This window comes from Tyto alba, unplaced genomic scaffold, assembly GCF_018691265.1.
Source record: "Tyto alba isolate M040663 unplaced genomic scaffold, T.alba_DEE_v4.0 Super-Scaffold_34, whole genome shotgun sequence".
Lineage (NCBI taxonomy): Eukaryota > Metazoa > Chordata > Aves > Strigiformes > Tytonidae > Tyto > Tyto alba.
The window spans coordinates 1,794,293-1,822,200 of NW_024881309.1; the positions used below are offsets into that span (position 1 = coordinate 1,794,293).

The 27,908-nt window shown below is 54.4% G+C and overlaps 1 protein-coding gene across 5 annotated transcripts; it reads right to left on the reverse strand.

Moving 5' to 3' along the window:
• Nucleotides 1-1,405: 1,405 nt before the first annotated feature.
• Nucleotides 1,406-27,613, reverse strand: KANSL3 (KAT8 regulatory NSL complex subunit 3). 5 transcript variants are annotated; one of them, XM_042801463.1, is made up of 22 exons: nt 27,339-27,613; nt 25,021-25,191; nt 24,170-24,260; nt 23,675-23,860; nt 23,369-23,500; nt 22,929-23,045; nt 22,244-22,345; nt 22,026-22,097; nt 21,621-21,695; nt 20,511-20,668; nt 19,738-19,801; nt 19,035-19,235; nt 18,603-18,759; nt 17,160-17,237; nt 13,836-14,027; nt 12,032-12,116; nt 10,570-10,721; nt 9,968-10,080; nt 9,143-9,362; nt 8,785-8,918; nt 4,329-4,491; nt 1,406-2,158 (listed from the first exon to the last, which is right to left on the reverse strand). In XM_042801463.1, exons 1-22 carry the CDS (start codon nt 27,581-27,583, stop codon nt 1,587-1,589), a joined length of 3,480 nt encoding a protein of 1,159 aa, XP_042657397.1. In that variant the 5' UTR covers nt 27,584-27,613; the 3' UTR covers nt 1,406-1,586. The 5 variants fall into 5 exon arrangements, with proteins under 5 accessions (XP_042657397.1, XP_042657398.1, XP_042657399.1 ...); XM_042801464.1 differs by lacking the exon at nt 17,160-17,237; XM_042801465.1 differs by lacking the exon at nt 13,836-14,027.
• Between the last annotated feature and the right edge of the window lie 295 nt (nt 27,614-27,908).

Here is a 27,908-nt window from a genome sequence, read left to right on the forward strand (position 1 = left end):
GAAATCGGGACTTCAAGCCTGGAAAGAAAAAGAGAGTTGAGCTGCTTAAAAACGCCGCAGGCCAACAGCAGACCCTTGTTTTTCAAGGCGGAGGCTAAAGCAGAGCCTAAGTTGATCCCGGCTGTTTTCCCATCGCTGGCAGCTCGGGGAAAAGGTACCACGTTTAGTGGCACCCCGACACCAGGGGTTAGCTCAGCCTTGGGGTTTGAGGTCATCCCACAACCTTCCCTGCAGGCCGTTCCCAGAATGCTGGCAATGTAAAATCTTACCAGTTTTGGTCTGTTGTTTGTTTTGGGGGATTTTTTTTTTTTTTCCCCCCCTCCACAAAACCCCAGGGAAAAGGGAACAAAGGGTTTGGGGTGCTGGCAAATCTCAGCATCCTCAAGCCCACTACTCACCATCGTGGGTGTGCGAGAGGCTACGACGGCGAAGCAGGACAGTCCCCCCAAAAACCCCAGACAGCAGCTGGAGCGGCGTGTGTACAGCCCAGGAGAGGGGCTTGAGGGGACGCACGGCACCTCCCCGCTCTCACGACGAGCAAATAGAGCCATCGAAGGGGAAAACGGTTATTCCCTGCTCTCTCTTTAGGCTCCCTGTAACAAACACCCTGCCCGGCCAAACTGAGCCAAAACCAGGATCTTCTCACGAGCCGGCAGGATTGAGGAAGTGAGCGGAGGTTTCGGAAGCGTGCCTGCCCTCGTGGGGAGCAGGGGGCCGCCCCGGCTCCCTGGGTCTCCCATCTGCCAAGAATCACCCTCCCCGAAAGCAGCTCAGCTGGCAAACGTTGCATCACACCCTGTCCCTCTGGGGAAGTGAGGGCTGAGGGCTCAGCAGAGCCACAGCACGGGCTGGAGACCTATGGAGCACGGGGATTATCCCTGATAACCATAAAAAAAAAAAACAAAACAAAAACCACTGAATCCCAGTGACAGCCCTGTGGGGGGGGTGGGACACTTGTGCCCAGTCCTGGCAAACCACCATCAGTGGTGCCCAACTCAGCCTCACCTCACCTCAGCACCTTTGTGTGTCACCCCTTCTCCTGTTTCCTTCATTTCAAGCACAAGCTGCCCGGGCGCCCAGCCCTACCCCTGCTTGCCCACACAAACACAACTGTAAAGGTTAAATCAAGGCTCATCAGGGCAGATGAAAGCTGAGCTTTTTTCAGCACGTGTAAATATTCCCAACAGTAGGAGGAATCCATTGAAACTTTCACCCAGAGGAGGGATGTACGTACCAGGAGTTGCTGCTGCCCCGGTTGCTGCCCAGCCTGCTCCCAGGACCCACAGCATGGATCCTTCCCTGCCTGCGCAAGCCTCCACGCAAGAAATCAGCCCTCAACAAAAGCAGTCGAGGGCTGGGCGGCAACCCAAGCTGCTTTTGGAAGGGACATGGGCAACAACGTCAGTAAAGAACAACAACAACAAAAAAGTTTTATTGAATGGCAACAAAACCAGAACACCTCACTCTCGCCCCCAGTTTGCTCCAGCCTGAACCAGCCCCCCCCGGAGCTGCTCCTCTCCCACCCCACAGCCGAGCTCAGCCTTCCCAAAGCGCCCGGTCGCAGCCGAGGGGGGGCCCGGGGGTCCCTACGGTTTCTGGCTGAGCGTGGGCCCGGCCGTGGCGATGAGGGAGGAGCTGGCCAGGCTGCTGCCCAGCGTTATGAGCGTGGTGCCAGCCCCTCCTGGCAGCACCCCCTGGGGCAGCAAGTGTCTGTTGGCCAGGGCCTCTCTGGTGTGGAGGATGGTGCTCCCGTCGTCCACCACGGAGGGAACCCTCCCCAGGGTCTCCACTGTCCCCAGAGCATGGCCGAGGGCCGCGGCGCTCTTGGGCAGGCTGACCTTCTCCCCCATGTGTCCCAGGGGTCCATCGCCCTTCACCGCGGCCAGCGTCGAGGTCAGGATGACCGTCTTGGAAGCCGTTTGCAGGACGGGTCCCACCTTGGAGTGTACCAGGCCGCTGGGAGGGCTGGGGGTGCTGGCCAGGGGGGAGGTGGCGAAGGTGACAGCGCCAGTGGGACTGCTGGCGGATGAGGAGGAAGGCTGGATGCCCGGCAGTTTGAGGGGGACAGAGGCAGCCTCACCCATCACAGACTTGGTAAGTGCAGACAGCTTGGCGTCCGACATAACGTAGAGCGTCTTCATGGGGCTGGTGCTGGTCACTGCGGAGAGGGGGAGAGCACGGTCAGTGGCGTGGGGACGCGGTGCCCCCCTCCCTGGCCCGCAGCCGTGTCCTGGTTTGGGCTGGGATAGAGCTAATCCCGTGGGCCGGCAGGCTTTTGTGCTGAACAGAACGACCTGACCTCCCGCTCTCCGGTGCGAGACCCCAAAACGAACCCCAGCCCCGGCACAGCCCGGCGCAAGGAAACCGCAGCAGCCAAACTCGGGCACCAGCAGCACCGCTCCCCTCCTAGACGGCTCGGATCCCCCCAAGGATCCTCCTTCAGTGTCTGATCTTCTCCCCCAGAAAGCCCCCTCCTGGCAAGCCAGGGTGTCCTGGCTCTTCCTTAGCCAAACACGCTCCATCTTGCCCCATCCTACCTGCCAAGCTGCCGCAGACCACGCCGAGCTCACGTCGCTCGCTGCGGCCCAGCTCCAGGCAAGCTCTTGCTCACCTCTGGCATCTCCAGCTGGAGACTCTCCTCACTCTCCACCCCAAGATGCGGCTAGAAGACTTCAGGCTTTGTAAAATGAAACCCTCTGTGCTCTAAGGCAATGGCAGAGGCTGTATCACGGTGGTTACCCTGTCTGAGTCGGCTCCCCAGACTGCACCTACACTAACCACAGCCCAGAAAGCAAGAGGGGAGAAACACTGCACCGACATCTAAACACTGGCTTTAGGCACGCTCAAGGGGTGGGGAGAAAGCCTGGAGACCTGCTGCTGGTTAAAACACAACACTGGCCAGACAGACCCCAGCCAGGAACAGCCCGTGGGTTTGCCCCCGAGGTCGCCCAGGGCTGCGGCTTGCTCCGTCCCTCGGGGGCCCGCGCCGAGGAGCGGAAAGCGGCGGGCCCAGCCACGCGGCGCCGCATCTCTCCGACACGGGGACGCCGAAAGAGGCACCGTGTCCCTCGCGCTGGGGACCTCTCCGAAACGCCTCGAGGGGAGAGGGCGCGGAGCGAAGGCTGAGGACCAAACTGGCTAACCAGGAGGGGACCACCGAGCCCACCGTCCTGGGGTCCGGAGGGCAGGAGCACGGCGGGAACGGGCAGCTCCAGCCACCCCTACGCAGGCTGGGGGAGCGGCACGGACACGTGATGATGCTGTTAAGACATCGGCAACGGCCGCTCCACAAAGCGAAGAGAGCCTGGAAAGTTTTCTGTGCCAACACACCAAATCCAACCCCTGGCTGCTCCAGCAGCTTTCCTCCCCGCGGGACGCAAAGCCAGCTCGCACCTCCAGCGAAAGCAGGTGAAGATCTCCACGGATCTAACTTCAGCCGCTAGCTACGACAAGTGACAAAAGGAACAAGAAAAAAAAACACACAGGAGACAACTCAAACCCGGTGCTTCTGCACCTCCCTGTCGAGTCCTGGGGGGAGACGAGCAGAGCTTGGGGGTCTGCAGAGGTCTGTCGGCCGGGTTTGACGCCCGCGAGGAAAGCCGACTGCGCAGTAAAACAGAGATGCTGCAGAGCTGCCTCGTTTGCCTCTGGAAATCCAAACTTCATCCGCCAGATCCGGCCCGAGCACCGACTACCTGCTCACCCCGCCACCCGCTTGGAAATCGGCTGGACTGAGGGAAACGGCAACACTGGCTCGGCTGGCAGCGGGCTCTGCGGCACAGGGGCCGTCGAGGATGCAACAGCATCATCATTTTGTGTGGATTCTATTTTTTTTATTATTCTTTTTTGTAAATCCGAGGCTACTGGCTGGGCAGCGGCTCTGCAATATTTATTTAGTTGTAATTGGATGGGCCTGCTCTCCCCAGGCAAGGTAAATAAATGTCGGCAGCAGGGAGAGTGCTTAGTGCTATGAGCATGGGACGGGGGCCCTAAACACAAACTGCAGATAATCCCTTCTGTGTCCGAGCCCAAGTTTAACGCCCCGCTCTTCACCAATTGCTCGAAAAAAGCCTGCATTGAGCCAAAACTCCTTGCGCAAAGAAACCACGGGGGAGCCTAACTTAAAGGGGGGGACAATAAAAAAAAAGAAAAAAAGGGGAGAAGAAAAAAAAAAAAAAAAAAAGCAACAGGCTTAAAAATAAGCAGCGTTCAGGCAGGTAATCCCCGGCGTGACTCCGCACACGTCGCCCGGCGGCACGGCTCCAACCCGGCCGCCGCTCCGGTCCCCAGGCCGGCTGCCCGCGCCCCGCGACTGCCGTGCGCCTCACCTACGGGTGCTGCCGCGGCGGCGGTCAGGCGTGCCGGGGGGTCGGCGGGGGCCATCTCTGCGCCAGCCTGGGCTTTGCTGAGATCCATCTGAGGCAGCAGCTTGCCAGGAGAGGCGGTGCCGGTAGCTGGGGCGGCCGGGTTCCCAACAGCACCGTCTGGAGCCTGGAAGGGTTAAAGTAACGGAGAGCTACTGGAAGTGCCCTGCTGTCAGGGGCGGGGGGGGGGCTGCAACCATTTCTCAGGACCTCTGCAAGCCCTCACCTTATTAAAAAAAAAAAAAAAAAAAAAAAAAAAAAAAAATCACAGCACACCCTCTCCTTGCTTCGCCCTCACTCCGAGCAGTCCTTACCAAGCTCAAGGGAAGATGCGTACCGAGAGCGTTTTGAAAGCTTGATGGTGTTATCTGCAGCACCGATGCCGCTGTCGGTGCTTGGGCTGAGACCTGCACAAACTCATTGCCTTTTCCTGGAGCGGAATGGGATGGCTCTATCCTCATCTCTGTCAGGGAAATCACTCCTGCTCTTGATTCCTCTGCAGCAGCAGCCAAGAACGATTCCCACATCGTGCAGACCCGCTTGCAGGAATAACACACTATTACCAGTAAAAGCCCAGCAAAAACTGGAAGGGCACACACCACCCCCTGCATCAAAAGAGCTTCCTTCTGGCTTGACGAAGACGCACAGGCCCCTCTGACAAGAACCAGCTGGTTCCACAACACCAGTGTCCACCAGATGTCCACGGATACTGGGACAACTGGGGAGTTTGGATTTGTATCCCAGGGCAGATGGCAGCACGCCCTGGAGAGCCGCTGACAAGCTTCAGTGAAATTCCCCCAATCGAGGGGGTTCTTCAAATGCCTCTGGGTCCGATTCACTTGCCTGATCTCCGTCCGGGTGCATCTGGTACTGCGACTGCGCGAGCTCCTCTGCTCTCCCTGAGAGCCCTCACAGCCCTGAGCTGACACAACCCAAGCTCCAAAGCAGCTTTTCCAGCTCCACGAGCAGATACCCACCTCTCCAGCCAGACTTTTCTGAGACAACTTGCTCGCTTTTCTCCACTGCTTAAGCTCAAGTCTGAGCCACCCAAAATGCCCACGCAGGTTGCAGCCTGCTTTTCTATGCCTTGTGCAGCACCTTAATGGTGCTCCGTTAGCTGTAACTAGTATTTCTGCCCCTCGGAGTCAAAAGGGCCAGACTTCAGGAAAAGAAAGGTGTTTATTGTGTGCTTACAGCACATCCACCATCAGCCCCCGGCTCTGGGCAGCGGCAAGGGCTGGAGACTGAGCTCTCCTTGTGCCACCTGAGGGACAGACCCTTGCCCAAAGCTCAAACCATGACCTCAGCTTGCAGCTCCAGTCCTCGCCGCGTAAATCTTCGTGTCCCTAAGCAGCAAACAAGAGCATGATCCAGCATCAGCATCATTCCACGCTTTATGGAGCCACTATCAGGATATAACCACGCTGCAGGGGGGAACCCATACAAAAAGCAATGTTCAAACCAGTTTCTCGAAAACAGAAGGTGAAGCTTGCTTGTATTTTTGCTTGAAAGCCGCCCAAACACTCCTGCTGCTTCTTACTCTGCTACTCACAGAAAGGATTTGCACCAAACTCCCCAGGGAGATTCCTCAGCCTTCTGCCTCCCGTTTAATGCTCACGGGGGAAGGAAGAGAGTTACCCACTCAAACTGCATCTCAGCTGCTACATACAGGCATCGCCCCAGCCCCCAGAGTTTAAAAATCACAGCGCGCAGCCGATGCGTGGGCTTCACGCTTCCTGCACAGGCACAGTGGAGCTGTCAGCTGGAATTTCAAAGCGAACCCAACCGACAACAGCTTTGGCTACTGCTGAAAACACAAGAGTTTAAGCCCTCAGCGTTATCCCCCACAGCCTTTTGTAAATTTGCTCTTTTACAGGAAGCCCTGCTAGATTACGTAATCCTATGTGCTAAAGGTACACACGAGCTGATGTCAAGGGCTATAATTAGTTACAAAAACACACAGCTCATTCCATTTCCTGTAAAAGCCAGCTTTCAGTTTGCTTTTGAAGCAACTCTCGCAGCTGGCCACTCAATTAAGCCCTTCCTTGAACACACAAGCTCAGCATTGTAGGTAAAAGTCACCGTGTACGACCCAATACCCAGCTCCAAGCACCACTGCCTTAAAACGTTAACCCGTACACGAACCCATTAACCCTGGAATTGGTCTGTACCAGGTTTCATCACACCGCGGAGTTACTGTTCTGCTGGATATTTAGGGTCTCTCAAAGGTAGCAAAGGATGTAAAGGAAAGCGTGCCCATTCTGATGGTTTATTAAACGGTCTTTGAAAAGCACAAAAACTGCCTCCAACATGGATGAAGTTTCAGACCTATGAAAGCAACTCACCCGCTGCTTAGGTGGGATCTGCACTGTCACTAGCTCTTGTGTTTCCGAGGTCTACCTTAGCCAGCTCTAAACTCAGCTCTGCCAACGCTCACAGGCTCTGTCACGCTTGCAAAGTGACTGAAAAAAACACAAAAAAAGTCAAGGGAGGAGGGACCCGGATGGTCCCAAACCTGAGCTTTAATGAGCAGCAAAACAGGAGCCTGTGTGGTAACTGCTGGCAATGGCAGATGCTGTGCCAGCTCTAAAGCAGAGCAGGACAAATTTAGGATTTATGCCTGCTGTTGTTAATATTCACCCAACTTCCACCCAAAGGCTTCACCCTTAGGATAATGCCTCCCTAAACGTATCTCAGGGCTTCAAGCAACCTCAAAACTCTGCAGACAGCAGCAAGGAGTAGAAGCACTCTCCCTGCCTCCACCATGTTGCCCACAACTCGAGCCACCCCACAACAGGGACCAAAACTACAGAGCTTCATTTACAAACAACGATTGCTCTGCTTCTCCTGCACCAGCTTACCTGCCTGGGTTCTGTGTTAGTGCTATCAGAAGTAGAAAAATCATGTGCAAGAGGGGAAAAAAACAAACCAAAACAAAACAACCACCCAAACAAAACCAAAACCGACAAACAAACCAGCCCTGCCACTCTGGAGCAATCCTGGCATCTTCAGCCTTCAGTGGCAGCTTGTTAATCCCAGTTGGGAACTGGAGCTTTGAACCCCACTGGAGGCTCCACACTCATCCAACTGTCCAAGCTGCAGGATTTATCATTCCAGGAGCTAGCTGACTTGTTCTTTGAACCCTTTTCTCCCTGCAAATGCCTCTGCCTCAAATCACTACAGTCAGCATCTGTTGGACAGTCGGTTATACCCCTCAGTATACACTGAGGCAGCCAGCTGCCCTTTTCCTGCAATGCCTCCTTCAGCCCCGTGAGGCAGATCACAGGCTTGGGCTGCCTGTTTCCTCCTACATCCCCACGTCCAGGAAAGCATCTACCAAGAGACCCGAGTGCTGCACAGCGCCGGAGCTGGGACCACGGGGCAGCCATCTGAGCTTAGGTCAATGCTGCTGATGGCCCATCGCAGCCACCCCTGACCAGCCCTCCCGTGCAGGGAGTCAGAGCCAACCTTTCCACCCTCCCACTTACAGATTCAGCTCAAAACTGACAGCGGTTTAGGACAGACTGCAAGGATACTCCTGCATTAAATTCAATTCCTTTTGCTAACTCCAGGATTTGGGGTTGAGAGGTCCACGCTACAGTATCCAAGACCACTACATTCACAAAAAAAAAAAAAAAAAACCCAAAACCTCTCCAACTTGGCACCCTGTGCTTTCAATGCAACCACACCAAGACTTAACTTAGGAAGCAGGAAGGCAGCCAAGATCCTTGAGAGAGTACCTGGCATGTGCTGAGAGTCCAAATAGTAAGAGCTTCTCCTACTGTCAGCGATCCACCTCCTAAAGGAGATCTGTATCGAACAGATACAACCTTGGAGGACGCACTCAGCCCTTCATAAATTGGTTTCAAGAGCATGGCAGTGAGGAAGAGCGGGAGGTGGGGACCTGCAGAAGGAAACAGTACAGTGTCCCCAACATCCACAGGGCCCAGCCTCACATCAGGGCATCTAATAGCCAGAAGCAGCCGTTTCAAGAGGATACAGCTCCAGACAGCACAGCCAACGCACTCTCCTGCCTGAATAAGCAGGGGATAGACACTCTACAAGCAGCTTTCCTCCTCCCACCAAAACCTGTCACTGCCAAGAAAACCTCGAGCTTCAGCAACAATTCCCATGCTGATGTCAGCTTTCAAAGTCCAGCCGGAGATTCCCTCGGTGCGGTACCAGCGTGGTATCGAGCACAATCAGCCCTGCCTCTAACAGACACGAAGATGACCTGGGTCTTCTTAACCACAGCCATGCGAGGCAAAGCTCATCACACCCAAGAGATGTGACCAAGAACGCTTTCCGCAGGACAGCTGTATCTGCCCTGGACTGCGACGGTCAGAAAAAAAAAAAAAAAAAAAAATCTCAGAAGAGCAGCAGCGGACACTTCCTCTACAGAGAAAATGCCCCAAATTACCTGAGGTGCCTGCGTCTGCATCGGCTGCTCCTCGAGCTGGGGCTGGACAGTCCCCATCGCAGCCTGGCTGAGCGTGGTCACGCGGCTGGGCTGCCCACGCAGCGTCACCGTAATGGTCGTCGGGGCCTTCAAGCCTAGAAAACACAGGAGCGAGGCCTCCCTGAGACACGGGGACTGGGGAGGCCACGTTCACCGACCGGGGGGGCATCAGAAGCCTCTTCCCATTCGAGGCAGCCGCTAGCGCGCACAGCTGTCCGTAGCTAGGGCTCAAAGGCAAAATAAGCTTTGGAAACGCCGGTCTCGGGGTGCTGGGGTGCTCCAGGTGCCTGCACCGCCCATCTGTCCCCTTCTCCCTCACCTGCTGCCTGGTTGGAGATCTGAGCCAAGCCAGGGAGACTGCTGGCCAGCTTCGCCAGGCCTCCGTTTGTCAGCAGTTGGTGAATGGCCGTGGGCTTCCCGCTTGCTGAGGCTCCCAGAGACAAAGAGGTGGCAACCGGGATGGTTCGGACAATTGTGCCGGTGCCCGTGGTGATGGCACTCAGGTTCTGGATAGGCGCGGGTGTCTTCACAGCAGAGGTCTGGAAGGAGAAGCAGAAACACTGAGTGATGGCACGGCCTCTCCCTGCTGCAGGTCTTTAGAGGTCAGACTGTCCACACTTCATTCTGGTGGCCACAAGCAGGTCTAGATGCAAGTAAATTTGTCTCTTCCAGTCTGCACATGCTCATTTCAACTTGAAAGCACGACTGGGAGAAACTGTGGCTCCGCTTTCAACGAAGCCACCCGTTCTGAAGGAGGTCACCTCAAACTGCAGGGATGGGCAGCGTTGCCCAAGAAGCCACAGGCATGCGTTTTCCCAGAAGAACAAGAAGGAGAAAGACTGCTGATCCCCCGGCCCCATTCATTCTCCAATTCCTTCTCAACATTTTCCAGGTGGCCACCTAGAAACAACTTCCCACAGCCCTGTTTCCTAGACCTAATGCCACTTATAGGATCTCTCAGCCCCCAGCACACCGCTGAGGCTTGGATACATCACTTCAGCTGCAGTTCACACCCACCATCCCTCATCCCTTCAGGTTCTGGAGGAAACGTGGCCTATCTAGGTTCCCTCGGACTCCTACCGCTTTGCCCTCCACACAGCTCTGCCCTCCAGAGAGGGATGGCTGGTGTCTGCGAGCTGCATACCTGAACGGGCGGCCCAGCAGCAGCCACGCTGGCAGGAAGGGCTGATGACTTGGTCCCGATGTCCTGCAGGCTGAAGCTCAGCCCTTGCAGCAGGCTGCTGGCAGATGCTGCTCCTAAAAAAAAAAAAAAAAAAAAACAAAAAAACAAAAACCCAAAGAATAAAGAAATCAGGCTTGAAGAATTCACCACTGTGAAATTCCAGGTCTATCATACGTCAGGTGTCTGCAAAACTGTTCTTTAAAGAGCAGTGCCCCCAGCAGCCTGTCTTGAGGTCAGCAGGGATCCTCCAGCCGCTCTACATACGCAGTCCAACACATCTCATTGCTGCAGCTACAAACCCAGGAGGCTGAAGGAGGTGGGTTTTGGTACCTCAAGGCATCGTTGCATACAAAAGACAAGATTAACAGGTCACCTACTGCACCTTCAGCCTCGCTTTATAGCACCCCACCGCATCTCTGCAGGCTCTGCAATGGCAAAGCACCACAAATGCTGCCTCAGTCAAACCCAAAGCAACCAGGGAGTGCAAGAAAAGGGATCCAGCAAATGATTTTGAACCTGGTTTACCTTTTACATTCACAAGAGACATGGAGAGAGGCAGGTACCTTGGAGGGTACTGGCTGGCTGGGCCTGCATGCAGTGGGTGCTGCTGGCCACCAGCCTGCTCTGCAGGGCGTGGAACGCGCTGGGTGCCGTGCTGCTGGGGATGATGGCAGACGGGGCTGGACTTGGGGAGGTTTCTGCTGCTGAACTCAGCCTACAGAGTGAACAGGAGAGAAAGACTCTGGTTAGTGCTAAACTACACAGAGCAAGGTGAGATGGCGTTGACAGCGAGCTGGCACTGATCTAGTGCAACCGAGCAGGGCTCCTGGAAGCCTAAGGGAGGGAGCTGATGAGCTACAAATCTCAAAGCAAGAGACACTCCCCCCCGCCGTGTCCACTGAGGCAGCTAGAGCAAAGAGCAGCTGCAACAAAATCCGTGTATTTCCAAATTGGAAGTGAGCTTGTTGTTGTGTGCATGCCTGCCTAGGTGCTGCACGGGCCGCGTCACCCAACACAAAAGCCAACCTGCCTTGCAGTGACACATTTCCCATTTAAAACCTATTTTCTGTGTGAAAACAGCTCTTCTTCCTCTCCCCTCCCAGAGCAAAGTTTGGTTCTCCAAAGCTTGGTTTGAATTAAAAGGGAAATTGAAGAGGGTCCCAATACGGAGAGTGGCCCGAGGAACGACAGTCACCCCGATGCGGCGACATGTCGTCCTCCTTCATTGCCCGAATTGCTTGGTTATACCCTCTGCACAGCAAGCACCCGCTGTTCATGTGCCCCACACCCCTGGATTATTGGTCATAAGCAACTTATCACGCGCCCAAAGGGAAACTCTGATAGGCAAGCATCTTGCAGTTTGCTGCATACTTGTGCTTAGCTTGGCCAGATACATAGCTGGGAAAATTCCTCATTAACAGAGACAGTTCCTCACAACACAGCCCTTCAAGGTCATCCTCATAACACAGGGGTTGTTAGCAGTCTGATCTCAGGCCTGGATTGTCCAAACCTTGCAACAAAATATCGTGGCCATTCTCTGTCAGAAATTCTACTACAGGAAATTAATCTCACATCACAGTGATGTGAGATGTCAACGTCAGATTCATTCCCCAACAGAAATCCCTGCGGCCAGTTAATCAACTTCATGAGCTGATGTTGAGGCTTCTTTCCCCTATCTTTGCAAGAAAATGCTTGACTGTCAGAGGGAATGAAGGGAAGGATTAAAGACAACACTGAATTTCTGACCACAATCATTCAAGACAGATAAGCAAACTTCAATTTGGGAAAACATATAGAAATACAGCCCACCAGCCACAATACCTTCTACTTCTGCCATTCTCAGACCCGACTGCCAGCTGACAAATAGTCTTCAGGAGCCTAAGGGTCTCCTGTGCTTCAGATAATTCCAGTCATAAGCAAGATACCAGAAAGCTCCCCATGCAGAAATCACCCTGTCACGGTACTTCCCATCAGCAGCCTTGTCAGAAAGACCCACAGCTTATAAAAAACCAAAGTCCCACTCACTTGGGGGTGGTGAGCAGCCCCGAGAGCTCCTTTGCGCCCGGCACAGACTGGCCGACAGCCATGGGGACCGGCTTTCCAGCGACAACTGCAAAAGAAAAAGAAGAAACTTCACTCTCTCCCCTCCACCAGCCCTCAGGGATTCCCCCTCTCTCACACAGCTACCCACAGACACAGCGGCGCAGGCCACGGGCTCATCCTGCTCGTAAAGCATCTTCTCAAGGAAACCTCCGCTGCAGCCATAAACGCACGCTCCAGCCACCGCGCTACGGGAGGTCGGGAGTATCAAACAGAGCAGAGTTAAGAATAAAAACCGGAAAACTGCCGTCGTGGAAGTGTTACAGCAGACGAGGTTGAAGGGATCAGCTTCAAAAATCTGTAAGTAGTGACACCTCAGGCCTTCACCACCAAACGCAAACCTCTCTCCTAAACACTGCACCTCCACTAATCCCTTCCTAGTCCATCACGGCACAGGTCTACTGCCTCAACCGACTGGTTTGGATCTGGCTGGTCGCTAGCCATCAATTTTGTAAGCATTCCTTAGAGACACTTTACAAAATACACAGGGATGCGACGAGTCACAATATTTGTTTATTGCGGCATTTTGAGATACAACTGCGTTTCTCTTGCGCATTCCAACTGCTCACACACGGTAAGAGGGAATTCTTGTTTTGGTTCATGTTTACTTCTGCAATTCATTTCCTTTCTGTGGAAAGAGGTAAAGTTTGGAAAATTAAAAAAAAAAAAAAAAAAAAAAGATTCTAGAAGCCAGATATTTTCAAGGCTGCCAGAAGATAAACTGTAACCTTAAAAAAAGGATGTGTTTTTATTAGTTTTGAATTGTGAAAATGAACAAGAGAGATGCTTCCGAAGAAGGAGAATTATTTCTCAGCTTTGAAAACCTCTGATTGCCTGCCAGAATGGAGACACTGACTTTTCAGTCCTGCACTGCACCGAGCTAACGCTAATAACAAGCAACTGCTTCGCATATCTGGGGCTCTGCACTCCGACATGAGGAAGACTTATGTGCCAGCGTGGCCGGTGACAAGGCAACGTCCTTCAGGTAGGAGGATGACAGCAGACAAAGCTTTTGGCCTCTCTCGCAAAGGCTCAAGGGGAAGAAGACTGAGCACATCACCTCTTCTTGGACCGCAGGGACCTGTGCAACACGTGTCACGGGAGGTTGTTGCCCAGCCACAGCGTCAGGAGAAGAGCTGGAATTTGTTTATACGTGCACCAGGCACGTATTGTGCCAGACTTCAAGGCCCAGAAGGGACCAGCAGAGCCAGGCACTCGGCTGAATCGTGAAGTCCGAACGCATGGAGGCCTTCCAGAGGGAGAACATCACTGTCATCCCTAAAGCACGTCCCAGGCAAGAGCTCCGCGCGGCAGTCAGCAGCTGAACCGGAGACGCACACAAACCTACTTGGAGCAAGGGGTCTGCCAGGACTGGCACCCTGCTTCCAGCAGCAGCTGGATGCCTTGAAGGTGTAAAATTCTCCTCGCAGCTCTCAAGGCTGCGGTCGAGCGTTTCACTGGGGCATTGCATCCCAACTGCTACGGAAAACGAAGGCTCCTGCCAAGTCCCTACGTGCTGTCAAGCCCCCACGCTTCTCCAGCTATCCCCAACTCACTCACACCTTGAGTCTCTGTTTTCTGCAGCTAGCTCCAAACAAACAGACACAAAAAAAAAAAAAAATAAAAATACCACAGCTCCCCTCCCCTCCCCAAGGCCCAGAGGAGTGGGTGTGGGCACAGCCAGGACCCCGCTTCCTGGTTAAAAAGCAGCTATGCAATCGCAACTCACTTTCTGCCTGGGTGGTGAGGGGTGCTCCGTTCCCCACGCCAGCAGCATCTCCGTGAGAGACAATGGTCACCTTGATTTTGGCTCGTTTGGAGGATTTGGTGCACTGGGTCGGGCTGGGGGTCTGATGCCTCTTCAGCTGCATACGCACATCATCTTTCTCAGCCCCTTCCGAGTGCTCTGAGGAGACTGGAACTAGGGGACACAGAAGTAGCTTTTTGAAAACTGATGGCCGATCCCTCGAGGTCAGTGCTGCTCCACTGTGCGCACCAAGGTGCAGAGAAGGGACACATGCCCATGCACACTTCCACAGCTCCCTCCATGCCAGCTTTGCCCATCTCCCATGCACCAGGAACCCACGCTTCTCCTTTTCACCACCTATGCTGACTTCTGCGTGTCCTAAACTGCTGTCTTAGGGCCAGGACCTAGCTTAAGGTACTCACAGACTAAGGCAGGACAGCACAGAAAGTTTCTCTTGCCTCTGCAGCGAAGAAAAACGGATGCCTACAGTGACAACACACACCTCCACATAAACCCTTTTCATTTCAAAGCGTGGCATAATCAATCCTGGCATCAAGCCCCTCCAACATCCCTAAATTCCAGGTGAGGGGACGAGGGCGCAGGGATTGCAGAGCTGGGGCAGAAACACTGCCAACACTGAGATTAGAGCTCAGCCCTGCCTGCTGCTCTGACACACCAGCAAAGGTATTTATTTGCATGCCTGCCATCCGGCACAGCCCTTCCAGTGCTCCTACCTGGCCCTCCAGGAGCTGGACTGCAGCGTGCGGGCTTCTAAGAGGCTCTAAGCGAAGCAGCCGTGGGCACAAAAGGTGCTGCAGCAAAGCCAAGCCCCGCCACGTCCTACACTGCTCGGTACTAGGGGAGAAAAACCACGAGCTGAGGCTTCTCTTCTGCACCAGCGGCTCGTTTTCCTGCCGTGTCCTCGACCCATCGCATCCGTTTCAACCTGCCTAGAGCACAAGCTTGCTGGGGGGCCAGGGCTAGCCGAAAAAGCACAGCGGACCCGTGACAAGCACCTCTGGGCAGCCCAGGGTCAGAGCACGGGCACGAGCTGCCACGTCCTGCCCACCCCTCTCCACGCGTCTCCCGCCGCTGGTGTACGATGGGCCGGCCCCAGCCCGAACCGCTGGTGGACTGGGTGGAGCTGAGGGCACAGATCTGCCTCCCGCTGCGGTGCCGGCAGCCCGGCGGCGCTCCGAGACGCGGAAAAGGCCCCTGCCCAAAGCTACGGAGAGCCCTCTCCACCAAGAGCTTCTGCAGACAGTGTCTGAGCCACCAAACTCCCTCCTTGCTGGTCCTGGGCAACTAAGCTATTGATTCAACAAACTGGAGGCCAAGATATATATCAATTAAAAGATAAGCACACCTAGATACGGCTATATTATATAAAATCGATACAGATGTGCGTGCGTGTGTGTATATGTCTGTGCTCCCTGCATATCACACCACCCGCATACCTCCGAACTGAGGGTGTAGGCCAAGACTGCACCCAAATCCCTAAATGTCAGGCGACTCCAAGCATTTCGGGGCCACTCTGGACCCCAAGACAAGTGCCAAGCTTGCTGTGCTGCTATCAGCAGCCTGACTTGTGGCTCAAGCACGGGTAACTCAGGGCAGCCGGGCAACGCTGCCGTGCCTCCCACCCACCCGCAGACATGCATGGCCCAAATCACCGTCCAGAGGGATCTCGTCAGGCGTGCACAGACTGCAGGCACCAAAGCCCCCCCCCCCCCCCCCAGTGCCACCAGCCAAGCAGGACAGTGACACAGCACATGCACAAGCAGTGGGGTTAGGTGCCCCTCAAAGCATCGGCGAGCACTGAGCCAACATCCCTCTGTGTCCCCACCGCACGAGAGCAGAGCTTGCCTCGCAGGGGCAGCCACGAAGGGCTGGTTGCCTGCTCAGGATGAGCACTCTGCTCCCAAAACAACAGCGAACGCTCCCAAGGCGTGCGCCCCAGCTTCCTACCTCGCAGCTCAGGCAACCAAGCCAACGCAGCAAGGAGCCCAGAGATCTTAATTGGCTTTTATCTTACTGAAAAGGCAGCCCAGGCTGGCGCCAGCCTCTCCACACCTCCCCACCAGTGGGCCAACATCCACTGTGGTTTCTCTTCCCAGCAGACGCTGGGTTGGAAGACTCTGGATAAGCACAGGGCTCCATGTGTGCTCCCAGGCTAACCTCATTGCACAGGGGAGAGCACAAAACAAGGCTCAAAGGAGGAAGAAACCTTTAAAAAAGCAGCCCAGGCCAATACTTGCCTCAGGATTTTGTTACCACGGTTGTATACGTGCCGTTCAGATTGTATCTCATGCGTGTTCTGGTCAAGCAGTGAGCCTATCTTAGGAGTCTCTACACAGCATGCCAAAATACCCTCAGCTTCTCTGCACCCAGCGCCTGTCTCATCGAGTTAAAAGCACTGGCATTTGGGCTTTTGCAGAGAGGCAGTTGTCACCCACATCAACACTCCCAGAACGCTGAGGACACCCGAACGGAGAACTGACACCACCAGCTCATGGGATGACACCGCAGCCGCCCAACACCTTGGGTTTCAACCTCTCATCCTCTCCTCCTCCCAGATCCACGCAGCCGCTGCCATTCGAGGTGGCAGATCTCACCCCTCAGAGCACCCACACCTCTGTGTGCTCCAGCACCCAACACGAGAGACCACAGCACTAAAGACTGTTCACCTCCGCGTGTCTCCTGGTCCAGACAGCATCCCGATCCCACCACATCACCATCTTCCCAAAGCCATCCCTCTCCCTGACCTCTCTGCTCTTCTTTAAATCTCTCTGGCCAAGAAACACCACTCCCCATGTCTACATCTGCCCCTTCCAAATCACTTGGCAGTCCCTAGTTTCTGCTCCCACTGACAGCCCCTTTGCTGCTCCACGTGTTTGGGATGCTCCAGCACACACGGTCTCTCGGGTTCCACGTTCCCTTCTCAGCCCCAGCACAGGAAAGGGTTAAACTCACAATCACAAAAAGTCACTGCATCCTCCACAAAGTTTTAGTCTGACAGAGCAAACCAGCTGCCAGACCACACGGTTCAAAGGGCAGTATTTACCCACGGGAGCAAGGAAAGGGGAAGAGCTCAGGAACAGTTAATGCTCTCAGCTAGCAAGTGGGCCATTTGCTTTAGCTTCAAATACAGCAATGAGAAAGCAAAAAGCAGAGGGACAAGGGGACACACTGGGCCACATCCCCAAACCAATGCAAGGGAAGAGGAAGACGATGAAAGAAGGAAGCAGAGACAGAGAGGAGGAGGGAGACAGAGAGAGAGACAGCAAGAAGTGAGGAGATACTCACCAAAGAGACATGAAGAGGTGCCAGGAGGAAGAGCTTTCCTCACCAGCATGTTTTGTTTCAGAAAAGCAGCGAACTGAGCTGAAATGAATCAGAGAGAATTACAGTATCACAGCCCGGCTCTGGAAGGGGACAGGGAACTCCAGGGACACCACTGCAACCCACAGAGACCTCGGAGCAGGCAGGGAGCTCCAGACACAACTCATCCAGTCACGGGGCACAACAGAGACACACCGACCTCCTCTCCGGACGGCAGCGCAGCACATTCGACACTAGAAGGGGCATGGTCTCAGTTTTCAGAGAGAGCCCGTCCCGACAGCACGAGCCCTCAGCCCCACAGCCATCGGGAAAAGGTCCGGCACCCAGGGCACAAGAGCAGGCTTGGCTGCGAGAGGCACGGCTAGCTTGACCGAGCAGTTGCACCGAGAAACTGAGAGCAGCTGGGAGACGTCAGCCAGCACATCCCTGAACAGCTACGGCCACAAAACGCGGGCCCGAAGCCACGCTGCAGCAGCAGCCCTGACAAAATAAGGCGGGCACGACACACCCCCACTCCACAGACCCTTCTCCTGCCTCCCGCGTGCTAGCTAGAAACTTCCTCCCTCAACTACAACGACAAAGGAATAGATTTCTTTAGTCCATGGTCTGACAAATTACAGGAGATCCAAGCTTCAACATCTCCCCGGAGCTTATCCCTGAGTTAAAGACTTTAGAGAAGGTGGAAGGTCACTTTGTTGCAGGAGACAACAAGAAGCCTGTTCAGGTCTGTCTTGAGCAAAGAAATAAGGAGAGAAGGCAGGATAGAGAACTACTCCCCGGGTGCCGCTGATATTTGCTGGAAGGGATCATCATCAATAAAACCATTGCCTACATTCACAGCGTTCACAAATCAGACTGAAGATGCACCGTAAGGTTTTTAATCAGCATCTAACGGGACAAAAAAAAAAAACAACCCACAGCTCAAGCTGGTTTCTATTCAGAGTAGGTTTCCCACTGCCATGTGATGCAAGATGACTCTGTAATTACCCAAGCCCCACTGATTCAGTCACAATTCAATAGGCTCAATCATCTCCTGAGTACCTTTAGTCTCCCTCCCAAGCAGCCGCCTTCACGGATATGAGACACCAGTCAAGGGGCTCACACTTGAAAAAGAATTAGAATATGGCTACGTGGTGATTTGGCCAGCCAGAGCAAGTGAAAATTCTGCCCGCTTTGAACAGCAGCAAGCTGCAGAAACACCATTTGCAACCTAATTTCAACCCTCCACAGGCTGCTACCTTCGGATGACAGTGACAGAGAACCAAGATGTAGAGAAAGCTGCCACAGGGAGCTCGGAATTCAAGACAGGACTCAGTAGACAAAAAAAAATTACGCACAACAGGACAGATAAAGACCAAAAATCCAGATGCTAAGAGGGAAGAGGGTGGGAAAGCTGTAGGGCATTACCTTGTGCCTGCTTGTGCGTCAGGACAGTGTCCGTCCTCTGCACCTGCCTCTTCAGCAGCTGCGTGGTGCCCATCTGGCTGGGCTTCTGCATGGAGGACACAGCTGCCATTTTAGTCTTGGGGCTTGAGGTGGGGCTGCTGGAGACACTGGATAAGTCCTGCTTGAAGAGAAGGAACACCTCTTAACCCCCTGTTTCCCTAAGAGGCAGCTGTAACCCTGAGCATAGCAGCACACCGCCACCCTTTTGCTGGAGCAGATCTTTTTCTGAAGGTTTATTTGCCTCATGGCAAAGCTGTTAGTCCCTCCGTATCCTCTCATCTCCCTCTTCCAACACTAACCACATCTCTCACCACGTATTTCAGTGGTACAAAAGCATCTCTTTACACAACCTCAGCCTTCCCCAGCTCCAAGTACCCCAGAGAGAGCCCCCACCTCCGAGCCCGAAGGCGAGGCAGGCACTTTGGCTGCCGGTGAGGTGGGCCTGCTGCTTCTTTCTGGCAAGTCAAATGACAGATCCCTCCTGGTCGAGTCGCGTGGCTTCTTCTTCTTCTCAGCATCCAGGTCACGGGGATCAGAGCCCGAGTGGCTCTCTGCTCGTGTGAGGACTCCAGTCAAGAAGTCAGCTATTTCATCCTAAGAAGGATGAAACAAATACTTAGCTTCAGTGGTGTGCAGGTCTCTAAACAACTGATCTTCACAGCTCAAACAAACAAAAAAAAAAAGATCACCAGAGGGACAAGCAGATAAGGCTCCCTTGGTTTAATATCCTGCAAAAGGAAACCCTAAAACCTTCCAGACAGACCTTGGCTTTCTCATTAAAGCTCGTACTTCACTGATTTCTGGCACGTGGGGGAGAAACACAACGGTTTCTCCAACACTCCCAAAAGTACTGCTTGTTTCCCCAGGCAGATGTACTCGAAGACTCACAAAACTACTCTTTGTTTAAGGTGCACTACCAGGAAGCTCACATTCTCCTCCTGAAATGAGATGGCCACTTCAAAATCCCACTCAGGGGACAGACTACCTTCAATCCAACCAATCCCGGCAGTAAGGTTATCGCTTGTGGTCACTGAGACATTTCAGCACAGATATTTTTTACAGATATGAGGTGTAAAAGGAAGATTTCTGTGGTTACCTGGATGCACCTGTCCACCATACTCTGAGTCAGGCCTTCCGACTTCTTTTTGGCTTTGCTTATCCTATTAAAAAAAAAAACAAAAAACAAAAAACAAACAGATGGAAGTCAACACATTCGGTTTTCCACTTTCACACTCACGACATCATTCTTTACCAGAGAGCAAGATTCAAGCAACAGCAAGCCCACTCCCTTACGCAGTCAGGCACAGAGCAAGGCAAGAGCTGGCTTGCCAGCTCTCAACTCAAGAGCACCGTCTGCTGGAAAGACGAGTCATTCCTCAGAAATGCTGAGAGAAACTTTGATGACGACGAAAAAGGCCCTATTCTCATCCACGACTTGCTCAGGTTTTTGGTGCAGTTATTCCAAACAGGCACAAGTGTGACAGAACAAGCTCCAGAGTTTACTGAAACCTGAAGAGCTTCTTGCTTCCTGCAAGGCTCTTACAGCCTCCCTTACCCCAATTTCTTGCACAGCCTTCAAAAGGTACATATTCCAGAGCCAGGGGTGGCATGAAAAAGTAAATACTCTAGTGTCATATCACACTGTACCCTGGATCTTTTAACTTACCACTGGGAGAAACAATGCAGATTTATCACAGAAAACCAACACCATCCAACATACCAGGTTTTACATAACAAAGCTCACCCTGATGGAGTGGTTTTATGCATCTAGTTTCAGTACCAAATTTGAATGGGGGTTTGCTGTATGCAGCACACTCAAATCTTGCCCAGTGTTCCCGGGAATAGAGTATCCATCTCGCAGACCGTTACCTGAGATTGTCATCTGCTCCTCCCACCACCACCATGCTGTTATCAGCTCGTATTTTCTCCCGGAAATCTTCCATCGCTTCGATGTTGCACTGTAGGGAATTCTGACCGATCACAAAGAGGACAGGGGTCTTCATCTCCAGAAGGGGGTCGTCAACATCCTGCAAGAGCAAGGGGAACTGTAATCTGGAAGGACTGATCCAGGACGCAGACTCTTTGGAGCCAAACACCTTTCTGAATTAGATGAGGATTTCCCAAGAGGGAAGGCATGTGCCACAGGGGCAGACAGCGCTTTACGTGCAATCCTAGCACATACCAACTGCAACCTGAAAGGAGAGAAGTATAAACTGCGTGGTTTGTTTAAACATCTCACAGCAAAGACTGACTCAAAAGCTGAATGAGTACCTGGTGCTGTTACGCATTAACAGCTGAGACTGATGCCCTCCCCCTCAGGAACCCTATTTCACTGCATTTTCCTCCTTCCAAGTTTTTGCCGCACAAACTCAGGATAAGGCTGAAGAAGCACCCACAGCGAAGCAACCTGAGGCAAGTCCCTGATGGGATTTACACAGCTGTACTGTGTCCTGAAGAAAACTCTGCTCAAGACCTGCACCATGCTCCAGCAAATGCCTTTTATACGGATTTCCACTGCCATCAGGATCAGCCATTTCATTAGCACAACCGTAATCATTCCCAACCCAGTCACATGCTGGTCAGCTAATAAAAGAGCAGTTTGGGCTCCATATAAATCAACCCAAGTTGTCCTCTCTGGTGCCAAATGACCCAGTTAACAAGTGACCCACACACAAGACCTCAGGAAGGGGCTGCAAAAACATGGCACAGCAGAGACAAGCAAACACACAACTTCTCACGCCTGCTATTGCATCAAGAATCCTACAATGAATGCAACAGTCCCGCCTGCTGGGCGCACCTCCTCCAAATAAAAACCACACAGACATTCCTCAAAAAAATCTTCCAGTCATCACTGGACTTCCAAGTTCAATTCTAGGAAACAAACTAGGGAGATTTCAAAAAAAAAAAAAAAAAAAAAACCCACACAACAAACCAAAAACTACAGTTCTTTAAATTGCTTCATCTTCCTTTGGTCCTTACCCCTCTGGGGCCATCAACGGTGAGAAGCGGGAATCCAAGGCACACAACTGCAGTGACATATTCCATCACTGAAACCTGGGCAGAAAAAGCAACAGTCAGCATCCTAACAGCCAAGTGCATTGAGGGGACGGAGGCAGCTTTGCTAGGCTCCTGCCAGGCACAGAAATATCTTCTATATTTAGACCTTGCTTTGTTAATTAAGAGCGTGGAAGGAACATGGAATGACTCAAATTGCTAATGCCCCCATGACCATAAAGGATGTCTGTCTCAAAGCCAGGCCTTGGAAAGAGAAAAGGGACATGAACCACACTGGCAGAGCCTTAAATGCAACAGTAATTCAAATCTAACTCCAAATTGAAGCTGTCAAGTGGACTCTGAGAGGATGCAAAGGAATCGGGTACTTACGTGACAGGCCACCAAGGCACCTGTGTTCCACCCGATCAGGATGATCGGCTTGTGCGAGAAGTGGTTGTGAATCTATGAGAGAAAAAAAAACCCAAAAGGTATGGATGGAGAAGAGGGACAGACAATGGGATGATGCACTGGGGTGGCACAGCACCTACAGACCAGGTGAATAGTTTGAAGGGAGCAGCAAAGGCTCCCCACTCGTCGCTCTTCCTTACCTCTGCCACTTTGCCCCTCACCGCCCCGATCATGTGCTCGAGACACTGCAGCACCCCCACCCCGCTGCCGTTGTTCAGCAGGTGGGTGGCGATGGGAATCACCTGCGGTTTGAAATGAAAGGCCGCTGAGTAACCAAGGCATGACCGGGGAAAACAGGCACCAACAACACCTAGCACGGACTGGAACCCGGTTCATGCATGAACTTGTGCTTTCTCTCTCCCTTTTTCCCCAGGGCCTCACTTCTAGCTACTAAAACTAGAGGAAATAGAGAATTCCTCACAGAGACAACCTCTGCTGCTATATACCCAGTGTATTTACCACGTTAATTAGGTGTATAAGCAACTCTGTAGCCAGGCAGAGCACTAAGGTGACCTATAGTCTCTCTCCTCTAAGCTCTTCCTACCAGAAGACTCATCAACCCTTAATAACACTAACAATACAATCTAAACTGCTGAAGATGGGTGACTGGTTGACAAGAGACACCAAACGCATGGGATTTGGGCAACTTCATCCCCTGTGCAGTGTCCCACATGATAAACACTGCAGGTGGCAGATGCCAGCCTCTGCTTTCAGCAGAACCAAGTATTTTGGTGCTCTGGAGGCTTCTAGAAACAAGCTCAGCAGCTGCGGCCTAGCACAGCTGCTAGTCTGAACTTCCCTCCTCCTAAAACCAACCATACAAACCTTTCCCAAGCAGGAAAGCTGTGACTGCCAGAATCGGTGCCGCCGAGAAGCAGGGAACATGGAGTTGGAGGGTCCAGAGGAAGCAATCAGGATGAGGGGGGAACCAGGCAATTTGCTCTAGAAAGTTCAACAAAGAGACGTGTAAGGGAAAGCAACTTCCCTGCCCGAGACCTCGCTGCCCAGCCTGGCCTGCACAACGAAGCAGGCAGGATCTTGCAGAGCTCATTAACTGATCACATTTTCCCCAGCCAAAGCTGTCTCAGGATAGTAGAGGGGGAATGTGTCTAACAGGAGTCCCCCTCCTTGAGCAAGTCCAAAGCAGGAGGAAGAGAGCCCAGGGAGCAAGAGAAGCGGAAGGAGGAGGAGAGCAGAATAATGGGAAGGATAAAGCTGATGTGAGACCAGCTTCTTGCTCGCTGCAAACCCCAAGAGGCACTCACTGGTTTATTATGCGACAAGACACCCACTGCTGGGTCCCAGGGTCTCTTCAGCAGCAGAGACAGAGCCTCGGCACCGGCTGCCCCCGTCTTCGTGGTAGAGGAGAGCAGCATCCTGTCGATCAGGGTGGGGATCTGAAACCAGAGGCCAGAAAGGACTGAGAAAACGCACACAGCCTTTTCAAGGGGCTTTTAAACATCATCCCCACCACTCCAAATTAAAAGGAGAAAGACTCCAGCAGCTTCCTTTAGCGAGCTTTATAACAGGAGAACATAAATGATAGCAAAGCCTTCCACTGCTTTTATCACCTTTCCTTTAAGCGTTTGCAGAGCATCCAAGTAAGCAGCCAGCACTGGTAAACTGAGCGTTTCCACTAATGTCGTGTGAAGCCACTGGATCAGTTTGGTGTCCCAGTTCACACTAGCCAGAGCTTGGCGGACCCTCCGGGCACATTTGTCCACCGCTATCCTCCTCAGGACTGGCTCGTTGCAAGCCTAAAAACCAGGAAATTGAAAAGAAACACAGTTATGTGAAAAATCAAGCATGTCACGTGCATCCCAAGCCACAGGAAAGTATTGGCTTGGGCAGCCCAAAGTCTTCTGACAGCAAGCAAAGACCAACATCCTCATAGCGAGGACAAAATCATGTCTTGGAGAAGGCCAGAGCTGCCCGTTTCTTAAGACTGCGCAACCAAAAGGCCAAGACTTTCATCTTGACTCAATGAGGCATTGCTAGGAAGGACTGATAAAAACACACAGGCAGTGATTCTGCTGGAAAGTGAAATAGGGAGTAAAAGACCTTACCCCTTCGTTAGCCAAGCGAGCCAGCCTGTCCGACTGCAGCGCTTTGTGAATCTTATTAAATAGCTTGTTCTGGGCCATTGTCCAACCTGTCCTGTTGAGAAAACCAGAGGTAGGTCGTTGTTACCCACACATCCAGGTCCTGCAGGCTGCTGCCTGGGCCCGAAGGCAGCACAGCTGGGCATCGGCTGAGACCACAGCCTCAAGAGCTGATCTACAGCTCTAGACAAAGTGAGTTTTGCTACTAAGGATTTACGTTAGATGATGGTTCACTTAAAACTCCAGGTTTTAAATGGTACTAGGGTGTGTCAGTGAACATCCAAGTATCAGAAAAGCAAGAGTAACAGCAGAAGCAATAAATAAGACCAAAATAACCTATGCTGAAAGGACTGATTATCACCATGTTTCTCAGACAAACTGCCCAGAAAAAACCTCACACTGTTCCTCGTAACATCAAGGCTGTGAACAGGCTCAACTGCAGCTCCAGAGAGGGTTTTTAACAGGGTGGAATTTATGCATAGCCTCATTTTTAATTTTTGACAATGGAACATGACTACACATAGATCCTTAACTCAATCTTATGACTCACTGTCCCAGCCTCCTCCAACCAGGAGACAGTTCATGTGCAGGAGAGGTTCAACAACTGGGCCATCCTCTACCATTAAACCCGACAGCTTTCACAGCAGACAGATGAGGAATTCAGACACAAAAATTCATTTTCTTTGAACATTAGGCCGTTGAGGAACGTCACTGCATATTGATTCACACTAAAAAAAAAAAAAAAAACAACCCACACCACGCAGCGGGTGGCTGCTTAGAGCCCGAATGTCTCCTCTCTGCTATCCCCGGGCTACCTGTTGACGTGTTCCTCCCAGTCGTCCGGCGGCGGCGGAGCATCAGCGTCCGTGCGAGCGAACATCACGTGGCGCTCGCACTCGTTCATCACGCTGCGCGCCTTCTGGTTGTCATAGAGCGGCACGGGCGTGGGCGTCACCGTCTCGACGTCGATGGGGATATCCGCTTCACTGTCAGGAATGATTAAGCTTTAGAGAAGGGGATCGCACACCCTGGGGTCTGCGGTGCTTTAAAATGAAAAGTTCACTGAGCTTCATAACCAGGTCTGAGACCATTCAGCCCCTGTTGAAGTGCCTGAGGTAGGACCCTGAGCACACTCCCATCCCTCACCCCAAAAATCACCTGTGACCCCAGACCCAGCCCCACACCCTGACCCTAAACCAAACCACGGAGGCTCGGCCACAACCCCGCTTCCCACTCCGACGCCAAGGCTGGGAAACCAGCCCTGAGCCTGGCCCCAAGCTGCCGAGCTGAGCCCCCCAACTCAGCCCCCCCACAGCCCACGCTGTTCCCCAAGACCTGCTCTAATCTTCCCAGCCACACTCTCCCCACCACACCACACCAGCCCCACACTTTCTCCTCACAGACCCCTCAGGATTCCCTGAGCCACCCCCCCAACACAGCTCCCCCATCCCCACAAGACTTCCCCCAGTCTCCCCTCACAGGCCCCTCAGGACCTCTCCCAGCCCCCACATAGGCCCCTCAGCCCCACAGAACCTCCTCCTGCCCCCCACTCTCTCCTCATAGACCCCCCAGCCCCACACTGCCACCTCACAGGCCCCCCCTGTCCCACAGGACACCCCCCAGCCCCCACATAGGCTCCTAAGCCCCACAGCCCCCCCCACTCTTCCCTCACAGATCCTCCCCAGCCCCACAGACCCCTCAGCCCCACCGTCCCCACACACCTGCCGCACAGGCCCCTCAGGACCCCCCAGACCCCATACTCTCTCCTCATAGAGCCCCCAGCCCCATACTGTCACCTCACAGAGCCTCCCTGCCCTACACGGTCACTTCAGGACTCCCCCAGACCCCACACAGACCCCTTCAGCCCCACAGGACCTCCCCTGCCCCACAGCCCCCCCACTCTCCCTTCACAGACCCTCCAGCCCCACACTATCACCTCACAGGCCCTCCCTGCCCCACAGGCCCCTCAGCCTCATAGCCTCACACACACCTACTCCACAGGCCCCTCAGGACCCCTCAGCACCCCCCCAGACAGACCCCTCAGCACCCCCCCAGACAGACCCCTCAGCACCCCCCCAGACAGACCCCTCAGCACCCCCCCAGACAGACCCCTCAGCACCCCCCCAGACAGACCCCTCAGCACCCCCCCACACAGACCCCTCAGCACCCCCCCACACAGACCCCTCAGCACCCCCCCACACAGACCCCTCAGCACCCCCCCAGACAGACCCCTCAGCACCCCCCCAGACAGACCCCTCAGCACCCCCCCAGACAGACCCCCTCAACACCCCCCCAGACAGACCCCCTCAGCACCCCCCCAGACAGACCCCCTCAGCACCCCCCCAGACAGACCCCTCAGCACCCCCCCAGACAGACCCCCTCAACACCCCCCCAGACAGACCCCCTCAGCACCCCCCCAGACAGACCCCTCAGCACCCCCCAGACAGACCCCCTCAACACCCCCCCAGACAGACCCCCTCAGCACCCCCCCAGACAGACCCCCTCAGCACCCCCCCAGACAGCACCCCCCCAGACAGACCCCTCAGCACCCCCCCAAACAGACCCCTCAGCACCCCCCAGACAGACCCCTCAGCACCCCCCCAAACAGACCCCTCAGCACCCTCAGACAGACCCCTCAGCACCCCCCCAGACAGACCCCTCGGCACCCCCCCAGACAGACCCCTCAGCACCCCCCCAGACAGACCCCTCAGCACCCCCCCGACAGACTCCTCAGCACCCTCAGACAGACCCCTCAGCACCCCCCCGACAGACTCCTCAGCACCCTCAGACAGACCCCTCAGCACCCTCAGACAGACCCCTCAGCACCCCCCCAGACAGACCCCTCAGCACCCCCCAGACCCCTCAGCACCCCCCCAGACAGACCCCTCAGCACCCCCCAGACCCCTCAGCACCCCCCCAGACAGACCCCTCAGCACCCCCCAGAGGCCTCTGAGAAGTCCCTCAGGACCCCCCACTCCCCACAGAGGCCCCTCAGGGCTCCCTCAGTCCCCACACAGACCCCTCAAGACCCCCTCAGTCCCCGGACAAACCCCTCAGGACCAACCCGGCCCACCCGCCCCCACAGAGGCCCCTCAGCCCCACGCTCCCCCCACAGCCGCCGCCCCGGGCTCACAGGGCGGTGCCGGGCTGCCGCCGCGGTGTGAGGAAAAGCATTCGGGTGGGACGAGCGGCGCTGGCGTCGGGGTGGGCGCTCCAGGGCTTGGCGTAGCTGTGGTCCAGGCAAACCAGGTCCAGCTCCCGCTCGTGCACCGACAGCTGCAGCAGCAACGACGTCCCCATCCTCCGCGCCGACCACTGCAGCTCCCGGTCGCGATCGCGCTCCCGGTCGCGATCCCGGTCCCCGCCGCGCTGCGACATGGCCCTACCGCCCCCCGCCTGGCATCCCGCCGGCCCCCGCGCCGCGCATGCGCCGGGCGCGCCCGCGGGGAGCGGGGCGGACAGCGCATGCGCGGAGGAGCGGGGCGGGGGTAAAGCGCGGAGGGTGGATTGAGAAGGAGCGGAGCGGGATGGGGGTAAAGCGCGGAGAGCGGGGCACGGAGCGGGGGGCGTGGGGACACGCTGCCGTGGGATGATGAGGTGATGTGGGGACACGCAGATATGTGGACTCGGTGCTAAAGGGACGCGTGGGCGTGGTGACACGGGGACATGGAATGCGGGGACATGGGGAGGTGTGGACACAGGG